At 45.8% G+C, this 23,186-nt stretch overlaps 3 protein-coding genes across 4 annotated transcripts in view; 1 reads left to right on the forward strand and 2 right to left on the reverse strand.

Moving 5' to 3' along the window:
• The window catches only part of PCGF6 (polycomb group ring finger 6), a 44,308-nt gene extending 36,856 nt beyond the window's left edge, over positions 1–7,452 (reverse strand). The window contains exons 1-4 of the mRNA XM_075612521.1: positions 6,817–7,452; positions 5,505–5,604; positions 2,303–2,399; positions 70–125 (exon numbers count right to left, since the gene is read on the reverse strand). Coding sequence (XP_075468636.1) covers positions 70–125; positions 2,303–2,399; positions 5,505–5,604; positions 6,817–6,987 — 424 coding nt within the window. The 5' untranslated portion in view covers positions 6,988–7,452. The remainder of the gene's footprint in view (positions 1–69; positions 126–2,302; positions 2,400–5,504; positions 5,605–6,816) is intronic.
• On the forward strand, positions 7,151–19,628 carry TAF5 (TATA-box binding protein associated factor 5). Of its 2 annotated transcripts, none has more exons than XM_075612518.1 (11): positions 7,151–8,062; positions 10,698–10,941; positions 12,003–12,318; positions 13,017–13,180; positions 13,500–13,635; positions 15,161–15,281; positions 15,743–15,872; positions 16,014–16,178; positions 17,023–17,200; positions 17,311–17,488; positions 18,018–19,628. In XM_075612518.1, the coding sequence occupies exons 1-11, from the start codon at positions 7,621–7,623 to the stop codon at positions 18,233–18,235; spliced, it is 2,292 nt and encodes a 763-aa protein (XP_075468633.1). In that variant the 5' UTR covers positions 7,151–7,620; the 3' UTR covers positions 18,236–19,628. The 2 variants fall into 2 exon arrangements, with proteins under 2 accessions (XP_075468633.1, XP_075468634.1); XM_075612519.1 differs by having other exon boundaries at positions 10,701–10,941.
• On the reverse strand, positions 19,464–23,100 carry ATP5MK (ATP synthase membrane subunit k). The gene is made up of 4 exons (XM_075612523.1): positions 22,946–23,100; positions 20,281–20,380; positions 20,106–20,200; positions 19,464–19,716 (listed from the first exon to the last, which is right to left on the reverse strand). Exons 2-3 carry the CDS (start codon positions 20,362–20,364, stop codon positions 20,108–20,110), a joined length of 177 nt encoding a protein of 58 aa, XP_075468638.1. The 5' UTR covers positions 20,365–20,380; positions 22,946–23,100; the 3' UTR covers positions 19,464–19,716; positions 20,106–20,107.
• Between the last annotated feature and the right edge of the window lie 86 nt (positions 23,101–23,186).

Raw genomic sequence — 23,186 nt, forward strand, 5'->3', positions numbered from 1 at the left:
AATAAAAAACAGCGAATATTTATTTAAATGCTTTCATAAATAAAACATTTTAGTTTCGGAATTACTTACGGTCTTCCAAATTGACTACTAATTTGTACACTAGGTCTTGTAATTGTCTGTCCAACCTTAAAAAAAAAAAGGCACATTTTAATTAGTAGAAAGTATACAATACTGCTGCCAATGATAGCTGTACAGCAGAGGCAGCCAACTTCAGTCTTCGACTGAGCCACCAGTGCTGAAGCAGGGATATCCTGAAAGCCTGACCTGTTAGCACCCCTTGAGAACTGGAGTTTGCTGCCCATGCTGTACAGCTACAGTTCATTTTTATGATGCTACACACTCACTCAGGGTTAAAAAAAAAATACATATATTTTTTTTCTACATCCTTTTTCCTACCTATTCTGATCCATGTGATTGCCTGTATAGGCATGTAACTGTACATTTTTGGGGGACTTACATTAAAATCCCACCTAAAATACTGTGTTGACTGTCACTAATGCATTTTGAGCTGTCAATCAAATATTCAGCCCAACAGGACTGGTACCACTATTGGAGGATTGAGGGGTGAGGCTGGCGATTATAAAACATTTTAATCAACAAATATGCAAAGACCAAATAACACAATGTTTAAAAGAAACGGGGTGCAGGTACGGGAATGCGAGTGAGTGATCACTTAATGTATAGCTCTCTAATGAGATGTATAAAGTCAGCCCATGTAGAAACTGTTAAGTATCACGTCACAGAAGTCCTGTAAATATGTATCTCACCAGCCACTATGTATCCTGTGCTAGGCGAGGTATATAATTGTCTAAGCCACTTGATGGGTTACAAAGGCACACAGTCAATGCTTATATACAGTGATAGTCTCCTCGCGAGGATATCCCAACGCTTAACAGCTCCTATGAATGTACGAACCACAGTCACTGGCTACAAACGACCTAGTGCTAACAAGACATATATAGCAGTCAAACCCTCCTCTGATTGTGGGGAAGTACTGCGGCCCTGTTAGGGAAGTATACAACCTGGCGTCTTTGGCGTGCACACTGTGGCTCACTCGCTACTCCAGGTCCTGCACACCCTGATGACGTCACGGAAAGAGCATCATAAAATCACCGACGATCATTTCGCGCCCCCTGGCGCTTTCTCAAGGTGAGGGAATACGTATTGTAGCCAGTGACTGTGGCTCGTACATTCATAGGAGCTGTTAAGCGTTGGGATATCCTCGTGAGGAGAGTATCACTTCTTTTAAACATTGTGTTATTTGGTCTTTGCATATTTGTTGATTAAAATGTTTTTAGTATTGTATCACTAAATGGTGTATGGGCACCTCCCAAGGATTAAATCATTCCTAACCATTTACTAGTGCCAGGGAGTGCAAATAGGTTCCCTTTTGGGTTTTTCTTTAACCCTTCCCTCCTTTGATCTATATGTTAAGTTCCCGTATGCACCCCTGACATATATATATATATATATATATATGTTTATACATTTGGTGAGCGGCAATATCTCTTGCTTTGTTTATTATAAAACACTCCAAGTTTTAATTTGGTTTTAGATACTTACATTGAACTCTGGGGGCGCAATTCATGTACAGGAATTCCCAGTTTTATACCACATCACTTTTTTTCAGACAGCATTTGACCAATGTGAACTATTGTGTTAATGACAACCCTAGTCTAGCAATACCATAACTACATTTATTTTAAATGAGTTTAACAATAACAGAATACTTTATAGGCATGATACCTTTTATAAGGACAAACATATCAATCGTACAAGGTTGTCCTGTGCACAAGCTTTTAGGACTGCGGAGGTCTCAAGACTGCAGAGATGATCACATCTGATGGAGACCTCTGCAGTCTCGAAAACATACGCACAAGATAATATTGTACGACTGATATGTTGGTCCAAATAAAAGTATCGCAGCCTAAGGCTGTGTCCACGCTAGCGCTGAGCGCGCGCGACGCTTGCCGAGTTTAGTTCCTGCAATTTAAATTGTCTCGTCCCGGTGCACGCACGCTCTCCCAAGCTTGGCGGAAAAAAATAAATAAATAAATAAATAAATTTGAAGAGCGCTCAACATGCCCCCAAAGCCCCCACACACGCACTTGCAAAATAGACAGGACACCCGGTGCTCATACTTTGAGAGCTGGTGATGTCACCGCTCTCAAGCATGAGCGCGGTCAGCGGCAGCAGGGCCGCAGCCTAAGAAATATCTAACTCATTTTAGGATCAATGTAGCTACTGCATTTACTTTAAGTAATTTGGAGAAAAATGTAGGGCGAGCAGCAGTAATACTCACCTGATATTATAAAGAGGCTGTGTTTGATGCACCACTATATTGCACTTAGGACATCGGTTGGTGTAGTAAAAATGTGTTACTATGCAACTTTTACAAACTGAAAGAAAAAAAAAAAAAAGAAGGATGAGATGACCATTAAATTGCAAGTTATTTACACGGAATACAAACCAGCACCTCTCACCACTGCGGCAATACTCCAATTCAGAATTTATAGTACAACACTGTCAATTGCCTTAATCTCTTCCATTTCATCCAAGGCAGAACGTCTGTTTACTAAAAGTTTAAATTCTGTTTACCATTCACATAACCACCAGCAAAATGAATTGACATTAAATACTTTTAAACCATACACCAATATAAAAAAAATAGGGGAAAAAAAAAAACCATACGGATGCCTAAACTATTGTATCAAGCAACACTTTAGTAGCATCTGCAACTAGCGTTGAGGTAAAGCAGTATTATCTTGTAAAAACTTGAATAAATAAGTGCAACAAAATAATGTAAGCATCATGCATAATGAACTCACATAGTATTATTCAATTTAAGTAACTTGGGATAGAATATCACCCAAACCAGCACTTTATAGCAATTACAATCCAATTTAGCTGGTCAGGAGACTAAAGCTTTAACTATCAAATGTAAAATATCAATTGATAGCACTCCCAACACTATCACAAGTAATGGAGTACACTAGCGTTATTGCATGGCATTATTAAACAATCTTACATAGTTACATAGTAGATGAGGGTGAAAAAAAAAAAAGACATCCATCCATCAAGTTCAACCTATGCTAAATTTAGACGACAGATACTCTATCCTATATCTATACTTAATTACTGATCCAGAGGAAGGCAAACAAAAAACCCCAGTGTCATAAGGGGAAAATAAATTCCTTACGGACTCCAAGAATTGGCAATCGGATTACCCCCTGGATCAACATTCTTCCCATGTTTACTTATTAGGTATCCCTGTATATTACCTTTCCCTTCTAAAAAAGATGTCCAACCTTTTTTTAAACAAATCCATTGTATCTGCCATCACAGTCTCCATGGGTAATGAATTTCACATTTTAACTGCCCTTACTGTAAAGAACCCTTTCCTTTGTTGCTGGTGAAATCTCCTTTCCTCCAACCTTAAGGGATGCCCCTGTTTCCTTTGTACTGCCCTTGGGATGAATAGTTCTTTTGAAAGCTCCCTGTACTGTCCCCGAATAAATTTCTATATCATTATCATATCCCCTCTTAGACACCTCTTTTGTAAAGTAAATAAATCTAATTTAGCTAGCCTCTCATAAGTTAGAATGTCCATCCTTTTTATTAATTTGGTGGCTTTTCTCGGCACTCTCTCTAGTTCCATAAAGTCTTTTCTAAAGAGTGGTGCCCAAAATTGTACTCCATATTCAAGGTGTGGTCTTACTAATGCTTTGTAAAGGGGCATAATTATGTTTACTTCCCTTCCATTCTTTGCCCGTTTAATGCAAGATAAGATCTTGTTTGCCTTTGCAGCTACTGCATGACTTTGGGCACTATTGCTAAGCCTGCCATCTACAAGCACTCCTAAATCCTTCTCCATCAAGGATTCCCCCAATTTATCCCCATTTAATGTGTAAATCGCCAGTTTATTCTTGCTTCCCAGGTGCATAACCTTACATTTATCTGTATTACATCTCAGCTGCCATTTACCTGTCCATGTATCCAGTCTCTCCAAGTCCTTCTGGAGAAAAATTACACCCTGCTCTGATTCTATTACCTTACACAATTTAGTATCATCAGCAAAGATGGAGACTTTGCTCTCGATCCCAACCTCAAGGTCATTAATAAACAAGTTAAAAAGCAGTGGTCGCCGTAATAATCCCTGAGGTACTCCACTCACGACCCTAGCCCAACCTGAAAAAGTTCCATTTATGACAACTCTCTGTTGTAGAAAAATATTAAACGATACATTTGCACACTGAAACATATGTACATAATGTATTCCCAATCCCAGCCTGAGGACTATGCAACAACAACAAAAATCCACTGTTCAATTGTATCCAAGCGTTGCCCAAACTCTATAAATTACATCCACACAATACATATAAACAAAATAAAAAAATGTTTTTCTTCTTGAAAAGAATACCTACTAAATGTTTGTAATTAGTTTACTTTAACTACAGTTTAAAATTATATATGTTTTTCCATGTTTGCCATAATAACGGCTTAAACGTCACGTGTCTTGTGGGCCAATAAGAAGCCGTCACATCATCCCTTGTGGCTTGCTATTGGCCCTCGTGACGAGCAGATTTAAACATAAAGGAGATACCAGCACCCCTTAGGCCGCGTCCATGGATAGTGCTTGCGGGCTGAGGCGCGCTTCCGCTCGGCACTGAGCCCCTACAGCCGCAATGAGAGCAGCTTTAGTAGGGGCTCGCCTACGCTTCCGCGCGCTTGCGGAAGTGTAGGTCTCAGGAAAATTTTAAATTTTCCCGCTTGCCGACTCGCAGGGCCGGTCACGTGAGCGGTTCGCCCAATGAGGGCGAACCAGCTCCGTGACGTTACTGCCCGCCGACACGCCCACGGACGGCGCGCTGTTTAAGGCCAGGGAAAGCACCCGCTTTCCCTCAGCCCCAGCACGCCAGCAGAAACCATGGTCGAGGCCTTACAGAGGTATCTCAGGAGGCAGGGGGGTCCCCGGAGCTGAAATTAACACCGTTCAGCTCCGGAGACCCCCTATTTTCTTCGTATAACTAAAAAATAAAATAAACAAACTGCAACTTGTAGTGCTGCTTTAAAGGGCATTACTAAATTAGTAAGCTTCCAGCAAAATAGCCCCAGTGAGCGAAACATTTTGTGTGCCCTGATTATAACCCCAGCATTAAGCGAATCCTCATTTAATATGCCAACCTGCAAGATCGTAGAGAATTTAGCAAGTTAACATAATATATGAAACTGACGGACTCATTGACCTCTTAACGCTTGCGAACTCTAACTCGGTCGCGGCTTTTTTCAATCATCTCATGTAAAAGTTTCACACATCACTTGCTGTTTACCGTATTTTTAACCCTTTCCTTGCCAGAGGGGCCTGCCACACACTACAAGAGAAAGGGTGAAACCCTCCCCCAAAAGCACGATTACATTTATGTACCCTGTTGGAACTATCAATCATTTTTTCCTTATGTATCTCATTGGTTCATTTTGCAGACACAGAGGACACGTAAACTCACATGTATGAAGGCATTCGGTGATTGTTGTGGCATCGACAAAGTATCCTTCGCAGATGGAGCATAAAATGTAAGGATTCAGGTCTACCAGGTTAATCAAGCGCTGGAAATAAAAAAGGACAAACCTGTCAATCACCTAAACGGGATATTAAGTTGCACTTCCTGTTTGTGGTTATCACTGATCCCCATCTCCCCACTTGCTTAACACTGTCAGTGCAAAGGGATCAGCGACACTGTCCACAAAAGGGTTAAAGGTTCACCCCCACATAGGGCCAAAATGAAACCAATGAAGGACAAGTACAAGCGTTTGTAAAACATACAGTATTTTAAAGTGGTCTTGGTAATGTTTGTACAGAGACTTGGGAGTTTTACCTTCTCCTTTCTATTTACTACGTGTGTACTAAGGTATAAACAATACACATTTCTACACAATTCCCATATTCAAAATCAGACAGTCTAATACTGAAGTGTCTGTATCAACCACGAACATTTAACCTATTACTACCATTCGCTCACTTTAGTGGGAAAGCAATTAATGTCCCAGCACTTTGCTCCACTTTCCCTCAGCTATGAGCCCAAAGCACCCCATCCCTCATCTGCCAACACCCTCCTACCCACATCACTCCTCACACCCCCCCTCCTGCCCCAACCTCACCCCCCCTCCTGCCACCCCACTTCACACCCCCCTCCTGCCCCCACCTCACTCCCCCACCTCACACCCCCCTCCTGCCACCCCACCTCACACCCCCCCTCCTGCCACCCCACCTCACACCCCCCCTCCTGCCACCCCACCTCCTGCCACCCCACCTCACCCCCCCCTCCTGCCACCCCGCCTCACACCCCCCTCCTGCCACCCCGCCTCACACCCCCCTCCTGCCACCCCCGCTCACACCCCCCCTCCTGCCACCCGCCTCACACCCCCCCTCCTGCCACCCGCCTCACCCCCCCCTCCTGCCACCCGCCTCACCCCCCACCTCCTGCCACCCCGCCTCACATCCCCCTCCTGCCACCCCGCCTCACACCCCCCTCCTGCCACCCCACCTCACACCTCCCTCTTGCCACCCACCCCCAATCCTGCCACCCCCAATCCTGCCACCCCCACCCCACCCCTCCTGCCACCCCTCACCTGCCACCCTCACCTGCCACCCTCACCTCACCCCCCACCTCTCTTCCTGCCCATACCCCCACCTCACCCCTCCTGCCCCCACCTCACCCCTCCTGCCCCCACCTCACCCCTACCCCTCACACCCCCATCACTCCTCACACCCCCTCCTGCCATTCCCTCATATCCCGATTCCATCTTCCTTCCACTCACCACATCTTCCTCCTCACAGTTCTCCTCCTCTCCGGACTGCTCCCCGCTGGAAGCGGCATCGTTATCTCCCAACGGAAACCGTCTAACACGTGCCTCGGAGAATTCCGCCGTGGTCCCGACATCCACCTCCTCGTCCTCGGACTGCCCCGAGTCCCTGCTCTCGGTATCCATCCCCCGTCACCCGGCCCGAGACACTGCCTAACCCCGCCAAGTGCGGACCTGCGCACGCGCCAACTGCGGGCACGCGCCAACTGAGGACCCGCGCACGCGCCAGCTGAGGACCCGCGCACGCGCCAACTGCGGGCACGCGCCAGCTGAGGACCCGCGCACGCGTTAACTGGGGAATGCTGGGGAATGTAGTCCCCCTTCTGTTCTCTCCTTCCTCCAGTGGAGAGAGGTGCTGTAAGGGGAGCAGCAGGCTGTATTGCTCTGAGAGGGGATCCTGTGAAATGTCCCGGCTGGAGCGGAGTGTGTGTGCGGAGATTTCTTCCCAGAGGAAATATTTATTACTATTAACCCCTTCGCTGCCAGAGAGGGCTTTTCCACGCCTTGCACATAACCCTAATCTGACGAAACATATCTTCTGTTATCTCAAACGCTGACTGCGAGGATGGCTAATTCATCACATAAATATATTGCCTCCGTCTTGTAATACCAGCTGCCCCCCTGACACCCCCCTCTCCCCTGTCGTAAACGTTTGCCAGTACTGTCGCAAGCTGTGCGAGGAAACAAAGATTGCGGTGTTGCCCGTAGCGTCGCAAAGAGCACAAGCCGTAAAGGAGAATAAACTCCCGCCGCTCCAAGATGGCGGCGCTGCCAGAGGAGCCGAGTGAGGCAGCGGCGGTGAAGACGGAGCCCGAGCAGCAGGAGGACGTGAAGAGCGAGAACCTGAGCAGCGGCGGTGGCGGCGGAGGCAGCAGCAGCGATGTGGTGGGGAACGGGGACGGGGTCTCCTCCCAGCCGCCCAGTCCGGCGGCTCCCGCCCCGGAGCTGCCGGACCGCCAGACACTGCTGGCTGTGCTGCGCTTCCTCAAGAAGAATAACCTGACGGAGTCCCAGGACATCCTGCTGAAGGAGGCTGGCCTGCTGGACTCGGACGCCTCTCTCAGCCCGGGGCACACCGGGGAGGCGGAGGGGGATGAAGCGACCCTGCTGAGCCGGGTGACAGCGGGGGGAGCCGGGGGCGGGACGGTGCTTCCCCCCGCTGCAACTACCGGAGCCGCTCATACTGCAGGCAGCGGGAAAGGTGAGCTGGGGGGTGGGTTACCCGGCTGTGAGTTACCCCCCTACTATACTTGCCCCCTCCCATACCTGCCTCCTCCCATACTTGCCCCCCCCCCATCCCTACACCCCCCCCATCCCTACACCCCCCCCATCCCTACACCCCCCCCATCCCTACACCCCCCCCCATCCCTACACCCCCCCATCCCTACACCCCCCCCATCCCTACACCCCCCCCATCCCTACACCCCCCCCCCATCCCTACACGCCCCCCCATCCCTACACCCCCCCCCCATCCCTACACCCCCCCCATCCCTACACCCCCCCCATCCCTACACCCCCCCCATCCCTACACCCCCTCCATCCCTACACCCCCCCCCCCATCCCTACACCCCCCCCCCCCCATCCCTACACCCCCCCCATCCCTACACCCCCCCCATCCCTACACCCCCCCCCATCCCTACACCCCCCCCCATCCCTACACCCCCCCCATCCCTACACCCCCCCCCATCCCTACACCCCCCCCCATCCCTACACCCCCCCATCCCTACACCCCCCCCCATCCCTACACCCCCCCATCCCTACACCCCCCCCCATACTTGCCCCCCCCCCCATATCCCTACACTCCCCCCCATCCCTACACTCCCCCCCCATCCCTACACTCCCCCCCCATCCCTACACTCCCCCCCATCCCTACACTCCCCCCCCATCCCTACACTCCCCCCCCATCCCTACACTCCCCCCCCCATCCCTACACTCCCCCCCCATCCCTACACTCCCCCCCCATCCCTACACTCCCCCCCCATCCCTACACTCCCCCCCCCATCCCTACACTCCCCCCCCCATCCCTACACTCCCCCCCCCATCCCTACACTCCCCCCCCCATCCCTACACTCCCCCCCCCATCCCTACACTCCCCCCCCCATCCCTACAGTCCCCCCCCCCCATCCCTACACTCCCCCCCCATCCCTACACTCCCCCCCCATCCCTACACTCCCCCCCCATCCCTACACTCCCCCCCCATCCCTACACTCCCCCCCCCATCCCTACACTCCCCCCCATCCCTACACCCCCCCCCATCCCTACACTCCCCCCCCATCCCTACACTCCCCCCCCATCCCTACACTCCCCCCCCATCCCTACACTCCCCCCATCCCTACACTCCCCCCATCCCTACACTCCCCCCATCCCTACACTCCCCATCCCTACACTCCCCATCCCTACACTCCCCCCCCCATCCCTACACTCCCCCCCCATCCCTACACCCCCCCCCATCCCTACACTCCCCCCCCCAATCCCTACACTCCCCCCCCCCATCTCTACACTCCCCCCCCCATCCCTACACTCCCCCCCCCCATCCCTACACTCCCCCCCCCATCCCTACACTCCCCCCCCATCCCTACACTCCCCCCCCATCCCTACACTCCCCCCCCATCCCTACACTCCCCCCCCATCCCTACACTCCCCCCCCATCCCTACACTCCCCCCCCATCCCTACACTCCCCCCCCATCCCTACACTCCCCCCCCATCACTACACTCCCCCCCCCATCCCTACACCCCCCCCATCCCTACACACCAGCTTTAAACTCTTCTGCCCCTCCTTACATCTCAGCCCTAATTTCTCGCTATGCACCATCCCGACTCTTGCGTTCTGCTCGAGGATGTCTTCTTTCTACCCCCTCTTTATCTAAAACCCTCTCCCGCCTTAAACCTTTTTCACTGACTGCCCCGCACCTCTGGAATGCCCTTCCCCTCAATACCCGACTTGCACCCTCTCTATCCACCTTTAAGACCCACCTTAAGACATACTTGCTTAAAGAAGCATATGAATAGCACTGAATATTCTGAACACATGATACATAAAGCTTGACCCCTGCAGATGCACTTACCAGAACTCCCTCCTACTGTCTTTGTATGTTCTCCCTACCTATCAATTAGACTGTAAGCTCCTTGGGGCAGGGACTCCTCTTCCTTAATGTTACTTGAATGTCTAAAGCACTTATTCCCATGATCTGTTATTTATATTATCTGTTATTTATTTGATTACCACATGTATTACTACTGTGAAGCGCTATGTACATTAATGGTGCTATATAAATAAAGACATAAAATACTGTGCAAGATGCAGCTATCACTGTTCCTCGTTTGTTTACACTGGATGTTAGATTATTTAAAGATCACTGAGTTTTCTATGCGTCCATGAACTACAAAATGGACCACATCTTAGAAAGCAGTTTATGCAGAGAGCAGAAAAACGATCAGCGTCACACTTTGCCAGAATAAGTTGAAGCCTTAGTTCGTTCTTAAAACATCAGCTTTATTTTGACCTCCCATGGGTCTGAGCAGAAAGAAAAACCTCAAGTGTTAATGCAGAGAAGCCATATTGAAGGGACCTGCTGATAGCCAGGCTCATTTTAGGCTTGTTGTGGGTTGTGAGAACTTTTTATAGTTGTATCTTTATTCAAACTTTCAAGACTTCACACGTGTTTGCTACAGTACATCTAAGTGGAGACTTGTGAGTTTTTAAAAGCTTGTACGGTATATGATTTACTCTAGAAAGAACTTTCATGAGTTGTTGCAGCCATGAGACTGCGCTTCTCCTGGACCAGTGAAGTTAAAAGAACTGCAGAATTGTGACACATTTTTTTGTTTCTTTTAGCAGTTTCCTTGAGTTCTGGCGCACAGGACCAGCCAGATATGAGCGCGGTTTTGTCTGCGTACACACAGCAAGGCGACCCGGCTCGATATGGGGATTACTACAGTGGCCTGAAGCGATTCATTGAATCAGTGCTGGATTGTCACCGTGCTGAGTTATCCCAATTATTCTACCCTTTATTTGTGCACATGTATCTAGAATTAGTCTACAATCAGAATGAACAAGAAGCAAAAGTTTTCTTTGACAAGTAAGTCACATGTTCTGCACACACACATAATCATGTTGTACCGTGCTTAATGCTATAATTTCAACACATTTAATTGGGTATTAGTGTATTTTACCCCATGAGTACTTGGTCATAATGAGTATACTAATGGTTAAAACTGGCGTGTTCCCTGTGTTCCTGCTTCCTGTTTTTTTTGTGCAAATTTATTGGATAAGGAAACCTTGTGTATACAATTATTAATTGATTTGCAAAATAAATGACCACAGTATAGCCTAAAAAATATCCACATTTCCTTATTTTATATGTCAATATTATATCAAATAAGCATATTGGCAATTTTGAAAGTGTTTCCTATTTTAATACAAACCCCCCCCCAATACAACAGAGCTTCCCAAGCGACATACCATGCAGAACTCTACTCACAAATTCCCTAGTGGTCTCTTCCATTTATTAAAGAGCAGTGCAGAATGCAACGTTATGCACTAAATGTAACTCTATAATGCTGCTTGTTTTGCCACTACCTGTACCTGATGAAAGGTACGTATGGGACCCGAAACATTGCATTCTTCACTGCTATGTAATACATGGAAGAGTTCTGCTTGGTACAGTATCTTGCCTGGGAAGCTATGGTTTTTATTGTGTCTGGTGCTGGCCACACACTCGGTCTTTTTCCCACTTACTTTGCTTGCCCCAACATTTGTTTTCTATGTTAAAACTCAACACGTCTGAAATGGGTACATTTGAAATGCTTTAGTACTGGTTAATGTTAATGCACGGCAATGCCAGTGTGATCCAATGTATGAATTCCGACTAACCTATAGGAAGAGGGTTTTAACATCAGGAGGCGGCCGGCACACCGTTTTATTCACTCATTTATTTGGCCGAAAAGTGACCCGCTAATAACGAGAGGGCGAAATGGCGCTAAAAAAGAAGCATATTAAATGTGTCGAGGATTAGAAAAAAAAGAAATGTACAAGATCAACCTTCTGTATTACATTAGTTGAGATAAATGGGCAAAGTAGTTCTTATTTGCATTGCACTATGCGTTTGTGTTTTAATGCTTTGTCTGTTCCATCTGTGAGGTTTCACGGGGACCAAGAATGCTATTACGAAGACGACCTGCGCATTTTAGCCAGCCTCACGAAAAAGGAGCACATGAAGGGGAACGAGACCATGCTTGACTTCCGAACCAGCAAGTTTGTGTTGCGGATTTCCCGTGACTCCTACCAGCTACTAAAGCGGCATTTGCAGGAGCGACAGAACAACCAGATCTGGAGCATTGTTCAGGAGCACTTATACATTGACATCTTCGATGGGATGCCTCGCAGCAAGCAGCAGATTGACGCGATGGTGGGAAGCCTGTCTGGAGAAGCCAAGCGAGAAGCTAACAAAGCCAAGGTATATAGTGTTATGAATAAGGGTTGGAACAGAGGTGGCCAACCCCAGTTCTCAAGGGCCACCAAGAGGTCAGGTTTTCAGGATATCCGGGCTTCAGCACAGGTGGCTGTCTTTGACTGAGCCATCTGTGCTGAAGCAGGGATATCCTGAAAACCTGACCTCTTGGTGGCCCTTGAGGACTGGAGTTGGCCACCGCTGGGTTAGAAGAAGGCTGGACATTTTTATATAGAACCAAGTCCTCGCTATTCTGGAATGACCAGCGGCACAGCATTAGGCTGCGTCCATACAGCCGAAGACTGCGCAGAGGCGTGCACACGAGTGACGTCGCCAGCGTTAAGCGGGAGCTTTTTGTGGCCAAGCTAGACGCACCGTGGGGGGGCGTGTGTGACGTCACGGAGCTGGTTCGCCTCATTGGACGAACCGCTAACGTGACCTGCCCATCGCAGAATCAGATTGAATTGATTATTTGTGCACCGCACACCCCGTCCTGCTGTCGCACACACGGTCTATGGGCGCGATCAATGCCCTAAGACAATGTGATCACGTGTGCTCTTTGCCAGCATGGACGCAGCCTTATAGAGCGTAGCAAAGCTACAAATGTTGTTTTTTTTATTATTTTATAGTAGGGGTCAATTGGGGACCAAAGTAAAGATTATTTTAAAACTGGCTATAAATACATTACTTAAATTTTTTTTAAGGTATTTTTTGGACTTCTGAAAGAGCCAGAGATTGAGGTACCTTTGGATGATGAAGACGAGGAAGGAGAGAATGAAGAAGGCAAGCCAAAGAAAAAAAAGCCTAAAAAAGACAGCATTGGGTCAAAAAGCAAAAAACAAGACCCTCACGCCCCACCACAAAATAGGTATTTCAAGATTTGTACACAAGGGTTTTATGTGGGGTCATTCACAGTTATTAAACAACTTCTAGTTAGGATGCCGAGTATATGGGACAGCGAAATCACTGGAATGAAACCCAAGATTATTCCCCCCAAAACATCTGAAGGTTGTTGCCTTGGATAAGAATATTGAATTCATGTTGCTTCCATGTTCTTCCAAGCTGGAAAGGCATTAGGATTTATTATTTGCCTTCCATATCCTTCCATATCCAACCAGAGTAATCATATTTGTAGAGCAACCTTCCTTTTGGGATGTAATTAACGGATTCCCTCTTCCTATTCTAAGAATTCCTCTCCCAGAATTGAAAGACTCTGACAAACTCGATAAAATCATGATCTTGAAGGAAGCTGCAAAGCGTGTGCGACTTGGCCCTGAGTGCTTGCCGTCAGTCTGTTTCTACACATTCCTTAACGCGTATCAGGTCCGTAACGAGAAGTTCACATTACATGTAATGCTTTTGTTTGGTTTGGGCTCTTCATGGGTAAAGACTATTCTAAAATCGCTCCGTCTGTGCCTCTTTAAAACTCACCGATCTTTGTGCATTTTTGCTCTTGATCATTTCACTCTGCATGTGTCTGCTAACAGATTTCCTTTTATCTGTCATGTTTATTTCTCTTTTTCTTTCTGCGTCACATATTGGGATTGTCAGAAGAGCTCTGTTTTGTCTTCTCCTTACTCCCAGTAATCCCAGTTCATCCTGTGCTCAAAAGAAATATCTCCCAAACATATTGTTGACATATAGGATTGACAGCATGGATTTGGTAGCCAGATCTCTGCCATTTCTATATTGTTTAAAGGTGACTGTCCAATCTAGGAAAAAACTTAGAACATTGGCAAGTAAAAAAGGTTAAATGTACCTAAAAAAAAAAAAGTTAAATTATCAATATTTATAATCATTTTAACACACTTTCATTGTAAAAATATGATTTGGCAATTTTTTTGTGATTGGCAAATTATCTTATCACTAAAATGTTTATTTAGCCCTCAACATGATTAGCTTTGTTACTTTGTTTATAAAATAATTACAGTGCCATAATTGGTCAAAAGCAAAAAACACTATCTTAATTACACTAACAATGCGTGAGATTGGAAGGTACACAGGTCAAGTTGCTAAAAGCTTGCTCTGTATTCCATCAGGAGAACCATGGGTACATATGATGTTTTGGGGGAGACAGCCCCCCCTTTATACATATCATCTTAATTCACTAAAACTCATAATTTCATCATTATTAACTACATTACTTATCATGCATAAAAGCCTGCACTTAATGTAAATTGGGGTTTTATGTATGTAAATTAGTCCAAGTATGAAAGCTTGCACACCATAAGGTAACCCCAAATCAGGCAAGGCCCAACTTATATATTAATTATTTGTTAGCATGTCCTCCAAGCTGAGTTACTCCTCCTTCTCTCTCCTTTTCATGGAGGAAGACTCTGACTTGCGAACTTAAATCCATTGTATACCTTGCATTAGCAGATCACCTGGGAGTAGGTATCAAGCTTAACCCATTAGGGCAGGGGTACCCAGCTCCAATCCTCAAGGGCCAACACAGACCAGGTATTGGGAATATTCCTGCATCAGCATTCTGACTGAGCCAGCTGTGCTGAAGCAGGGATATCCTTAATACATGGCCTGTTGGAGGCCCTTGAGGACTGGAGTTGGCCACCCGTGCATTAGGTGGTCACAATACTCCCAAAATTAGTCAAACACATAAACATAAGTAAACAAGATGTTTGAATACAGTGTTCCAGACGAGAATCAATTCACATTAATGTCTCGGCAGATCCAAATAAGTAAGACAGTTCGTTACCTTAAGGTTGACTAAATCTTTCTATACAAGGCAGTTACACGGATTTTGATTTGACCCGCTGAGATAAACTGCCGCTTTAACATTTGTATCGTTTATGAAATGCGAGGAATAAAGCTGACGCACTATTCAATGCAGGGCCTGACTGCAGTGGACGTTACAGATGATTCCAGCCTAATAGCAGGAGGCTTTGCCGACTCCACAGTGCGCGTGTGGAGCGTGACTCCGAAAAAACTGCGCGGTGTCAAAACGGCATCAGGTAACGTCTACAAACGAGACAATAACGGACTTGAATATATGCTTAATGTTTAAGAATTTTCTATTCCAGTGCACGCTCACGTAGGACCAAAAAGAATTCATGTCAATGATGTGTTTAATGTGTTTTGTAATTGAAATTTAAATATTTTAAAATATATACTATAAGAACTTTACAATATTTGAATGGTTATTAAATACTGATTCCTACTTCTTCCCTCTGTTCTTGGGAAGATAAGATTAGATGACTATAACTAGCCACCTCGTGAAATCACACGGCAAAAATAAGTACTTTTTTTTTTAAAGGGCAAGTGAAGCTTTTCTAAGGAAGCCAATTACTTTGATAATTTTTTTTTGTTGTTGCAGGAGTGTCCTTTTAAAAAAACAAATTTAGGAAGGATTTCACAAAACTGTGACTGTTTGTGTAAGTGCACATGCATCTTGATATATTTTATTTCTCTTCAGATCTAAGCCTCATAGACAAGGAGTCCGATGATGTTTTAGAAAGAATCATGGATGAAAAAACCTCGAGCGAGATGAAGGTTTTATATGGACACAGTGGTCCAGTCTATGGATGTAGCTTCAGTCCAGACAAGTAAGAAAACTATTTATTTGGGGAGGAGGGGGTTAATACCATGCTCTGTGTATCACATGTCAGGTGGTTTACAATGCGGACAGGCAACAATTCCTGATGCCATTTAAAAACCCAATGACTGTCATTTTTTATTTTTTCTAGGAATTACTTATTATCAAGTTCAGAAGATGGCACGATCAGATTATGGAGTCTTCAGACATTCACCTGCTTAGTGGGTTACAAAGGACACAATTATCCAGTATGGGATACACAGTTCTCTCCATATGGCTACTACTTTGTGTCCGGGGGCCATGACCGAGTCGCTCGGTAAGAAACGCCAATATTACAAGCTGTATGGGGGTGCAGTGTAACCTGTCGCTGAAAGGGGCAATTCTTGGTAACTAACCAGTTAATGCAATTGCCTTTCTTAAACAACTGTGACCTTGCTTAAAACAATGATTTTGCTGTTTTGTTGGTAAATAAGGACCAAACCTTTTTGGGGTCGTCTGTCAATAGAGGGGGGGGGAAGTATCAATCACACAGATGTAAACATGTAATTGCCACTTTGGTCCTCAGAGTGTCTGTTATCTGTTTTCCCTATAAAGGGTCCATTTCTAAAATACCCAAATTCAACAGAAACAAACTACAACAATCTTAAATAACAGAGTACATAACATTGTAATTGAACTGCCATTTCTACACGCCCATCTGTAATAGTTTTCTGAGATTACTGATTTGCTATTCAGTGCATGATAAGGAATGTAACAATGGGATTTTAAGCTTCATTATTGCATTGTGCAGCCTAAACCCGTTGAACTGTTAAACGTTTGTAAAAAATCACGTTTCCAGATCATGTGGGATTGAGCATTTCAGGAGTTTATTAAATAAGTCTCGCCCTTTTAAAATTACACCAGGGGAAATTAAGTCCTGTCCTCAAGGGATACCAACAGGTCAGGATATCCCTGCTTCAGAACAGGTGGCTCAGTTGTTGACCAAGCCACAGATTGAGCCATCTCTGCTGAAGCAGGGATATTTTAAAAGCTTGACCTGTGAGCCCTTGATGACCGGAGTTGGCTGCCCTTGCATTGCAGTAATCAAAGCAGATTGACGCAGAGTATTATTTGTATCATCATTTGGGATTTTGTTTGCGTTAATCAATTTTTCTTCTCAGTTTATGGGCTACAGACCATTATCAGCCTTTGCGTATATTTGCCGGTCATCTTGCTGATGTGATATGTACCCGTTTTCACCCAAATGCCAACTACATTGCCACAGGCTCGACAGATAGGACTCTGAGATTATGGGATGTACTCAGTGGAAACTGCGTGAGAATCTTCACGGGGCATAAGGTAAAGTCCATTTAAGAATACGAATTCTATAGAACTACACATCTATGTGGAATTTCTTTGTTTTTAAGTTGGCACGATAATGTTGTTTACCGTGTTCCTCGTCTCTGCAGGGACCAATCCACTCAATGGCATTTACTCCAAATGGAAAGTTTCTTGCAACTGGAGGGACAGATGGCAGAGTGCTCCTGTGGGACATTGGCCATGGTTTGATGGTTGGAGAGTTAAGAGGTCACACGAACACAGTCTATGCACTCAGGTTTAGCAGAGATGGAGAGGTATTGGCATCAGGTATGTTTGCAGAGTATTACTGGGCAGAACTCTGTTTTTACAACCCAGACCTTTTTTTTTTGTTTACAAATTTGTCTGAGCAAGAAAGTCAAATGCATAATAAAGAACATAGCTATTTCTAAATCTTAAAGCAATATATATGGCTGCAGTGCCCAACGTTAACACACTGCGCTGTATGAATTAGACTAAAGAAAACTGCTCTAGTAGTGACTGGCAGCCTGAGGAATAAGGAAATCTCCAACGTGAATAACACATTACTCTGGTTAAAATTTTATTTTTTTATAGTTGAAAAATAAATAAATATTGCGTTAAATACTGTTTTAGCTAAACGTTACTTGATTGATTACGGGGAGGTCCAAAAAAATTTAAAAGCCATGGCCGCAATATGCTTGAGTTAGTGGTTCCCCGCTCAAGTCCCAACCCTATTCTCTCTTCCCCCCCCCCCCCCCATCAAAATGCAAACCATTCAAACCTATCATTTTGTTAGATCATTTGCTTTCTCTCTTCCCCCCCCCCCCCCCCCCCTCAGGTTCAATGGATGATACCGTTCGGCTTTGGGACTCTGTAAAAGCGTTTGAAGATTTAGAGACAGATGATTTCACAGCTGCTACTGGTCATGTAAACTTACCTGAAACATCACCGGAATTAATACTTGGTACATATATGACCAAATCTACTCCGGTCATTCATCTCCACTTCACACGGCGAAATTTACTTTTGGCTGCTGGAGCATACAGCCCACAATGAAAGGATGTGCTATTTATTACCCCTATGTGATTCAAAAGCTCTTATGGTGTTCGACCTGCAAGTGGCATCTTGTCAAGGAATTGTGCTACAAAGTTAAAACAATGGGATGGTGATGTCAAATGTTTTGCAAGACCCTCCACACAATGCCTTGTTTGTCCCATAGATTTTCTTCATTATTATATTGGTGCACATCAAAGTTTGACAATACAGAGCCCAGGGTCCATAGTTTGTAATGGAATCATTTCATACTGACGATTTAAGCACAATGTGCTTACGTGAAGGTAGTGCTATTCCTTCCACCACTGAAAGTGTTAAACACCTGGACAATATTTATCACCCGTGTCGTCTTGCCCCATTGAATACTAATTATTGGACGTGTTGTTGGGAAAAGTGCACGCTATAATAAAGGATATTACATACAGACTCCAATCTGCTGTGCAGCATTTTCCCTCTGCTGTGGAATACTTAAATACTGTTCATTTAAATAGTTGAACTCTTTCCCAGCACAGAGAAGTGTCTCCACAACAGATGGGCGACTATACACAATGTGAAAGTACTTGTATTAATTAGAAGTGCAGAGAACTGATTGCCTGAGAAAAGCCACTCCTGTGTTTTCTTTTCAGTTACGCCTAGCTCTACTTCCACAAGTAAATAGAAGTGTTCAAATTCTCCCGTTATCTCTGCATTGTACTTGTCACTAGAGGTCCATCCTAACAATCTCAGATTTGCATAGTAAACCACTGCCCTATCAAAGCAAGTTTTCAGATTGTCCACAAGCACTTCAATTGCGATTTAACAGTTGAGGAATAGGACATCTAATGACATTTCAGTTAAGCACCTACAATGCTGGGTGCAGGGTTTTGTTTAATATTGCCAGCATTAATATCCTAACATGACAGTGTGGTCTGATAACGTAATGTACCTTTAAGTCAATTGGCAGTGTCCCAGCCCTGAGTTAGCAAACATTTACTGGACCTAGATCACCTGGCACAAGATGGGACTGGATAAGTGATTTTTTTCCCCCTTCTACCTCTAAAACAAATCAATTTGAACACCACTCACTATCAGTATCGTAGGCACCTACAGTACAACTAAGTTGTTTTGAATTGATGCTGGAGCAATAACTTTTAATACAAATAAGCCTTCCTTTAACTGAAGTTCTCAGTTAAGTTTACAGGTGACCAGGAGAAAGATTCCTTTTGTAGAACAGAGGACACAATGCTGCAACTGACAGTGGAATAAGACATTTATTTAATCATATACCTCCAACAAACTGCTATGCTGAACTGTAAAGTGAACATATTACAGACTGGCAGGATAACACTGCCTCATTTTGTACAGTTTTTTTTTTTTTTAAACATGATATTTTGTAAATAAAGAAAATACAAATCCATGCCACGGGCGGTTTATTTAAGTTGGAAAGAAACATGACTATTTCCATAACAGGTGCCAGACATCGATTTCATATTTAACCTAGGATCCTGTGGGGTAGAAAGGAAAAAAACATTGTTTATTAAGAATCACCCAATGCAACCTGAAATACAAATACAGCCAGTATCTCCTTCAAAAGACGCCAATGCAGTAAAGAGTGATTGATGGCCTGATACAGGCTTCTGGAGGGGATTACTGCTTTAATACAGACTATGGACCAATTAGCGAAGACTGTCACTCGCACAAAACATTTGTCAACCACATCCCTTCCAACAACTCAGAACACACCTTCAGCCATACATACTACATTGGATACTGTGACTATTAGTGTGGAGAGAATGTACATATATTCACAACTCGGGTGTCTGATCCAGGTGGAGTGTGCAGACATGAGGTTAGTTCTATTGACAGGGTCACAACTTTAGAAACAATCACTTGCCTCTATTTATCTGTCACAGCAGGAATCTGTTTCTTGGGCTTAAGTTTAAAGAAAAGGAAGATGGTGGCAATCCCTGCATATGTGGCCAACACACACTAAAGAGAAAGGAAATGTTAATAACTTGCAAGCAAATAAGCATAAATTTGATTTTGATTTTGTTTTAATATACACGTACATTTCTTCTGCCTACGATTGTATAGGCGTTGAAGTACTTCTGGATGCCAGTAAACTGGTGCGTTCCTGAGTCGTGTCCTCCCATGACTGCTCTGCTGACCCTAAAAAGGAAAATAAGTATGCTGTCAAGTGAAGAGTCATGCTACTGTCAGGAAACATCGTCACCATTGCTGAATATGAAGGCTTCTCTGACTGCAAATTATTAAAAGCCTCAACTACTAAACAGTTAATCTCCCTCCCTAGCAAGCAGAAGCGGCTACATTAATATTCATAATTAAAAACACATTTGCCTTAATACTGAATGGAATGTAACCATTATGTACCTTGGCTTACATAATATGTAGCTGGGCTATAGACCCTTACATGTGAAATGTGGGAGGATTATGGAACGGGACGTCAAGTTAGAAATCATTAAACCATAATACTTGCATTACATTCTAAACTTATAGCAGCAATAATGAATTACTTTTTTGTTATAGGTTTGAAGCAGGAGGTCTCTATAATTTAACTGGGTTAATTTCAATTTAGGGCAGGAGTGTGCAAACTTGAGGGCGTGGCAGTTACAGAAGCCCTGCGCTCTTCCCCAAGGCTACGACCCCTCTGTCTGCGCTGCACGCGCACCTGCCAGCGCGAGCAGCCGAGTTCCCCGGTCTGCAGGGGGGGTGGCCATGACATCTCCCGGTACGGTCGCCCTCATTGGGTGAACCGCCGGGGGGCGTGGCCTAGCGCTCTGTCACTAGTCCTCACAATTTTCCTGTCAGCAGGAAAAACAGAGCGTGCAGCGCGGCGGCCACACAGTGGGCCCGGCCCCATTGAGGGGCGGCTCTTGTACCCGCAGCAGGGACCAAGGCATTTAAAATAAATGCCAGGGAGCGTGCGCGAGGCCTCTAACTTCCCTTACGGCTTCCAGTGACGCGTTGCCATGATGCCACGGCAACACAGCGTTACATGAGGTCAGAAGATGACGGGCACCAGGTAAGTGGGGTAGTGGTGAGCAGACAAACGTTTGCGCACCCCTGGCTTACGGGATCCCCTGCTATGTGAGATACTTACCTCCATAGGGGATGCCAGTAGCAGCTCTAGCTGGGCTGTGTGGGGCTATCGAAATGGCAGCTTTAATGTCCAAATAGGAAGACGTGATGTCATCCCTATGCGGCTTCCTATTGGCCCGCGTGGCCAGGACATTTAAACTTGTAGAGCTGGTATGGGCAACCCCTACAGAGGTATCTCGAGGAGCAGGGGGTCTCCAAAGCTCATCTGTATTATATTCCATGTATTGTATGTCTTTATATAGCGCCATTAATGTACATAGCGCTTCACAGTAATAATACTCGTGGTAATCAAATAACAGACCATGGGAATAAGTGCTTTAGACATAAAAGTAACATTAAGAAAGAGGAGTCCCTACCCTGAGGAGCTTACAGTCTAATTGGTAGGTAGGGAGAACGTACAGAGACAGTAGGAGGGAGTTCTGGTAAGTGCGTCTGCAGGGGGCCAAGCTTTATGTATCATGTGTTCAGAATATCCACAGTGCTATTCATATGCTTCTTTAAGCAAGTGTGTCTTAGGCCTCGGCCATGTTTAGCGCTTGCTGGCGGAAGCGTGCTGACGCGCGCTCCCGCTCAGCACTGAGCCCCTACAGTCGCAATTAGAGCGGCTTTAGTAGGGGCTGACCTGCACTTCCGCAAGCGCGCATCTTAGGGGAATTTAAAATTCCCCCGCTTGCCAGCGCGACAGGCCGGTCACGTGAGCGGTTCGCCCAATGAGGGCTAACCAGCTCCGTGACGTCACTGGCCCGCCCCCGGCCAGTGACGCGCCCGCCCCTTGACGGCGCGTGCGGTAAGCAACCGCAAGGCCAGGGAAAGCACCCGCTTTCCCTGCGCCTCAGCACGCCAGCAGGGAGCCTTAAGGTGGGTCTTAAAGGTGGATAGAAAGGGTGCTGAGGGGAAGGGCATTTAATGTCCATTTAAGAGAAATATATATATATATATATATATATATATATATATATAATCAAAAAATAAATAGATGATACCGTTCTGTGGCCAACGAAATGCTTTTATTTGTGCGAGCTATATATATATATATATATATTACACACATATACATACACACACAATGCCTGCTCGGTGCTACAAAAAAATATTCACACTGACACTTCCTCCCAGGGATCCTCTCCCAGACAGTGGCATTCTCGCTCTGCTAAAGATCCCAAGGATCAGACACCTATTACACAAGCTGGGCCTCCTCACCCCCTCACTGAGATCTCTCACAGCTGTGTCAGTCCAGCAGACAGGCGCTGACCGAGGCCCCGGCAGGCGCTGGATAGCAGCTCTATCACCATCCTGCTCTCCAGCACCAGCCCACACTGTATACACAGTAAAGGAGCCAGGCCACACAATGACAGTAATAACCCCAAAGATTAGAGCGGGCGCTAATACTAAAGTACTAAACTGTACTATAAAAAAAGGTCAAAAAGGAGGACACAGGTGTGTCCTTAATAGCTCACGTTTCGGCTTCCCAGATGAGCCTTTTCCCAAGAGCTCTTGCCATTGGGAAGCCGGACCGTTGAGTTAGTAGAGACATGTACCACGTGGTGTGCTTGCTTTTCTGCCACCCATCCCGTCCCGTCCCCCGCCGCACGCCCGCACGCCCCGGCTCCTCACCTCGTTCTATCCGCAGTTACACGATCTGTGCCCTTCGCGACCGGCCTCTACTTCCACTGCAACCACGGAAGGAAGTCCCGCCTCTCGCTTTCCCCGACAGAAGGCGCCCCTTGGCTGCCATTGCCTTCCGTCAAGTGTTCGCGAGCTGCGATTGGCTGGAGCAGCTGCCCCTCCCCCTTTCCAGCGGTGGGAAGGTGACTTTTGTGACGCCTATCCGGTGTGAGGACAGGAAGTGCCTGCA

The sequence above is a fragment of the Ascaphus truei genome, chromosome 8 (genome assembly GCF_040206685.1).
Source record: "Ascaphus truei isolate aAscTru1 chromosome 8, aAscTru1.hap1, whole genome shotgun sequence".
In the NCBI taxonomy this organism is placed as follows: Eukaryota; Metazoa; Chordata; class Amphibia; order Anura; family Ascaphidae; genus Ascaphus; species Ascaphus truei.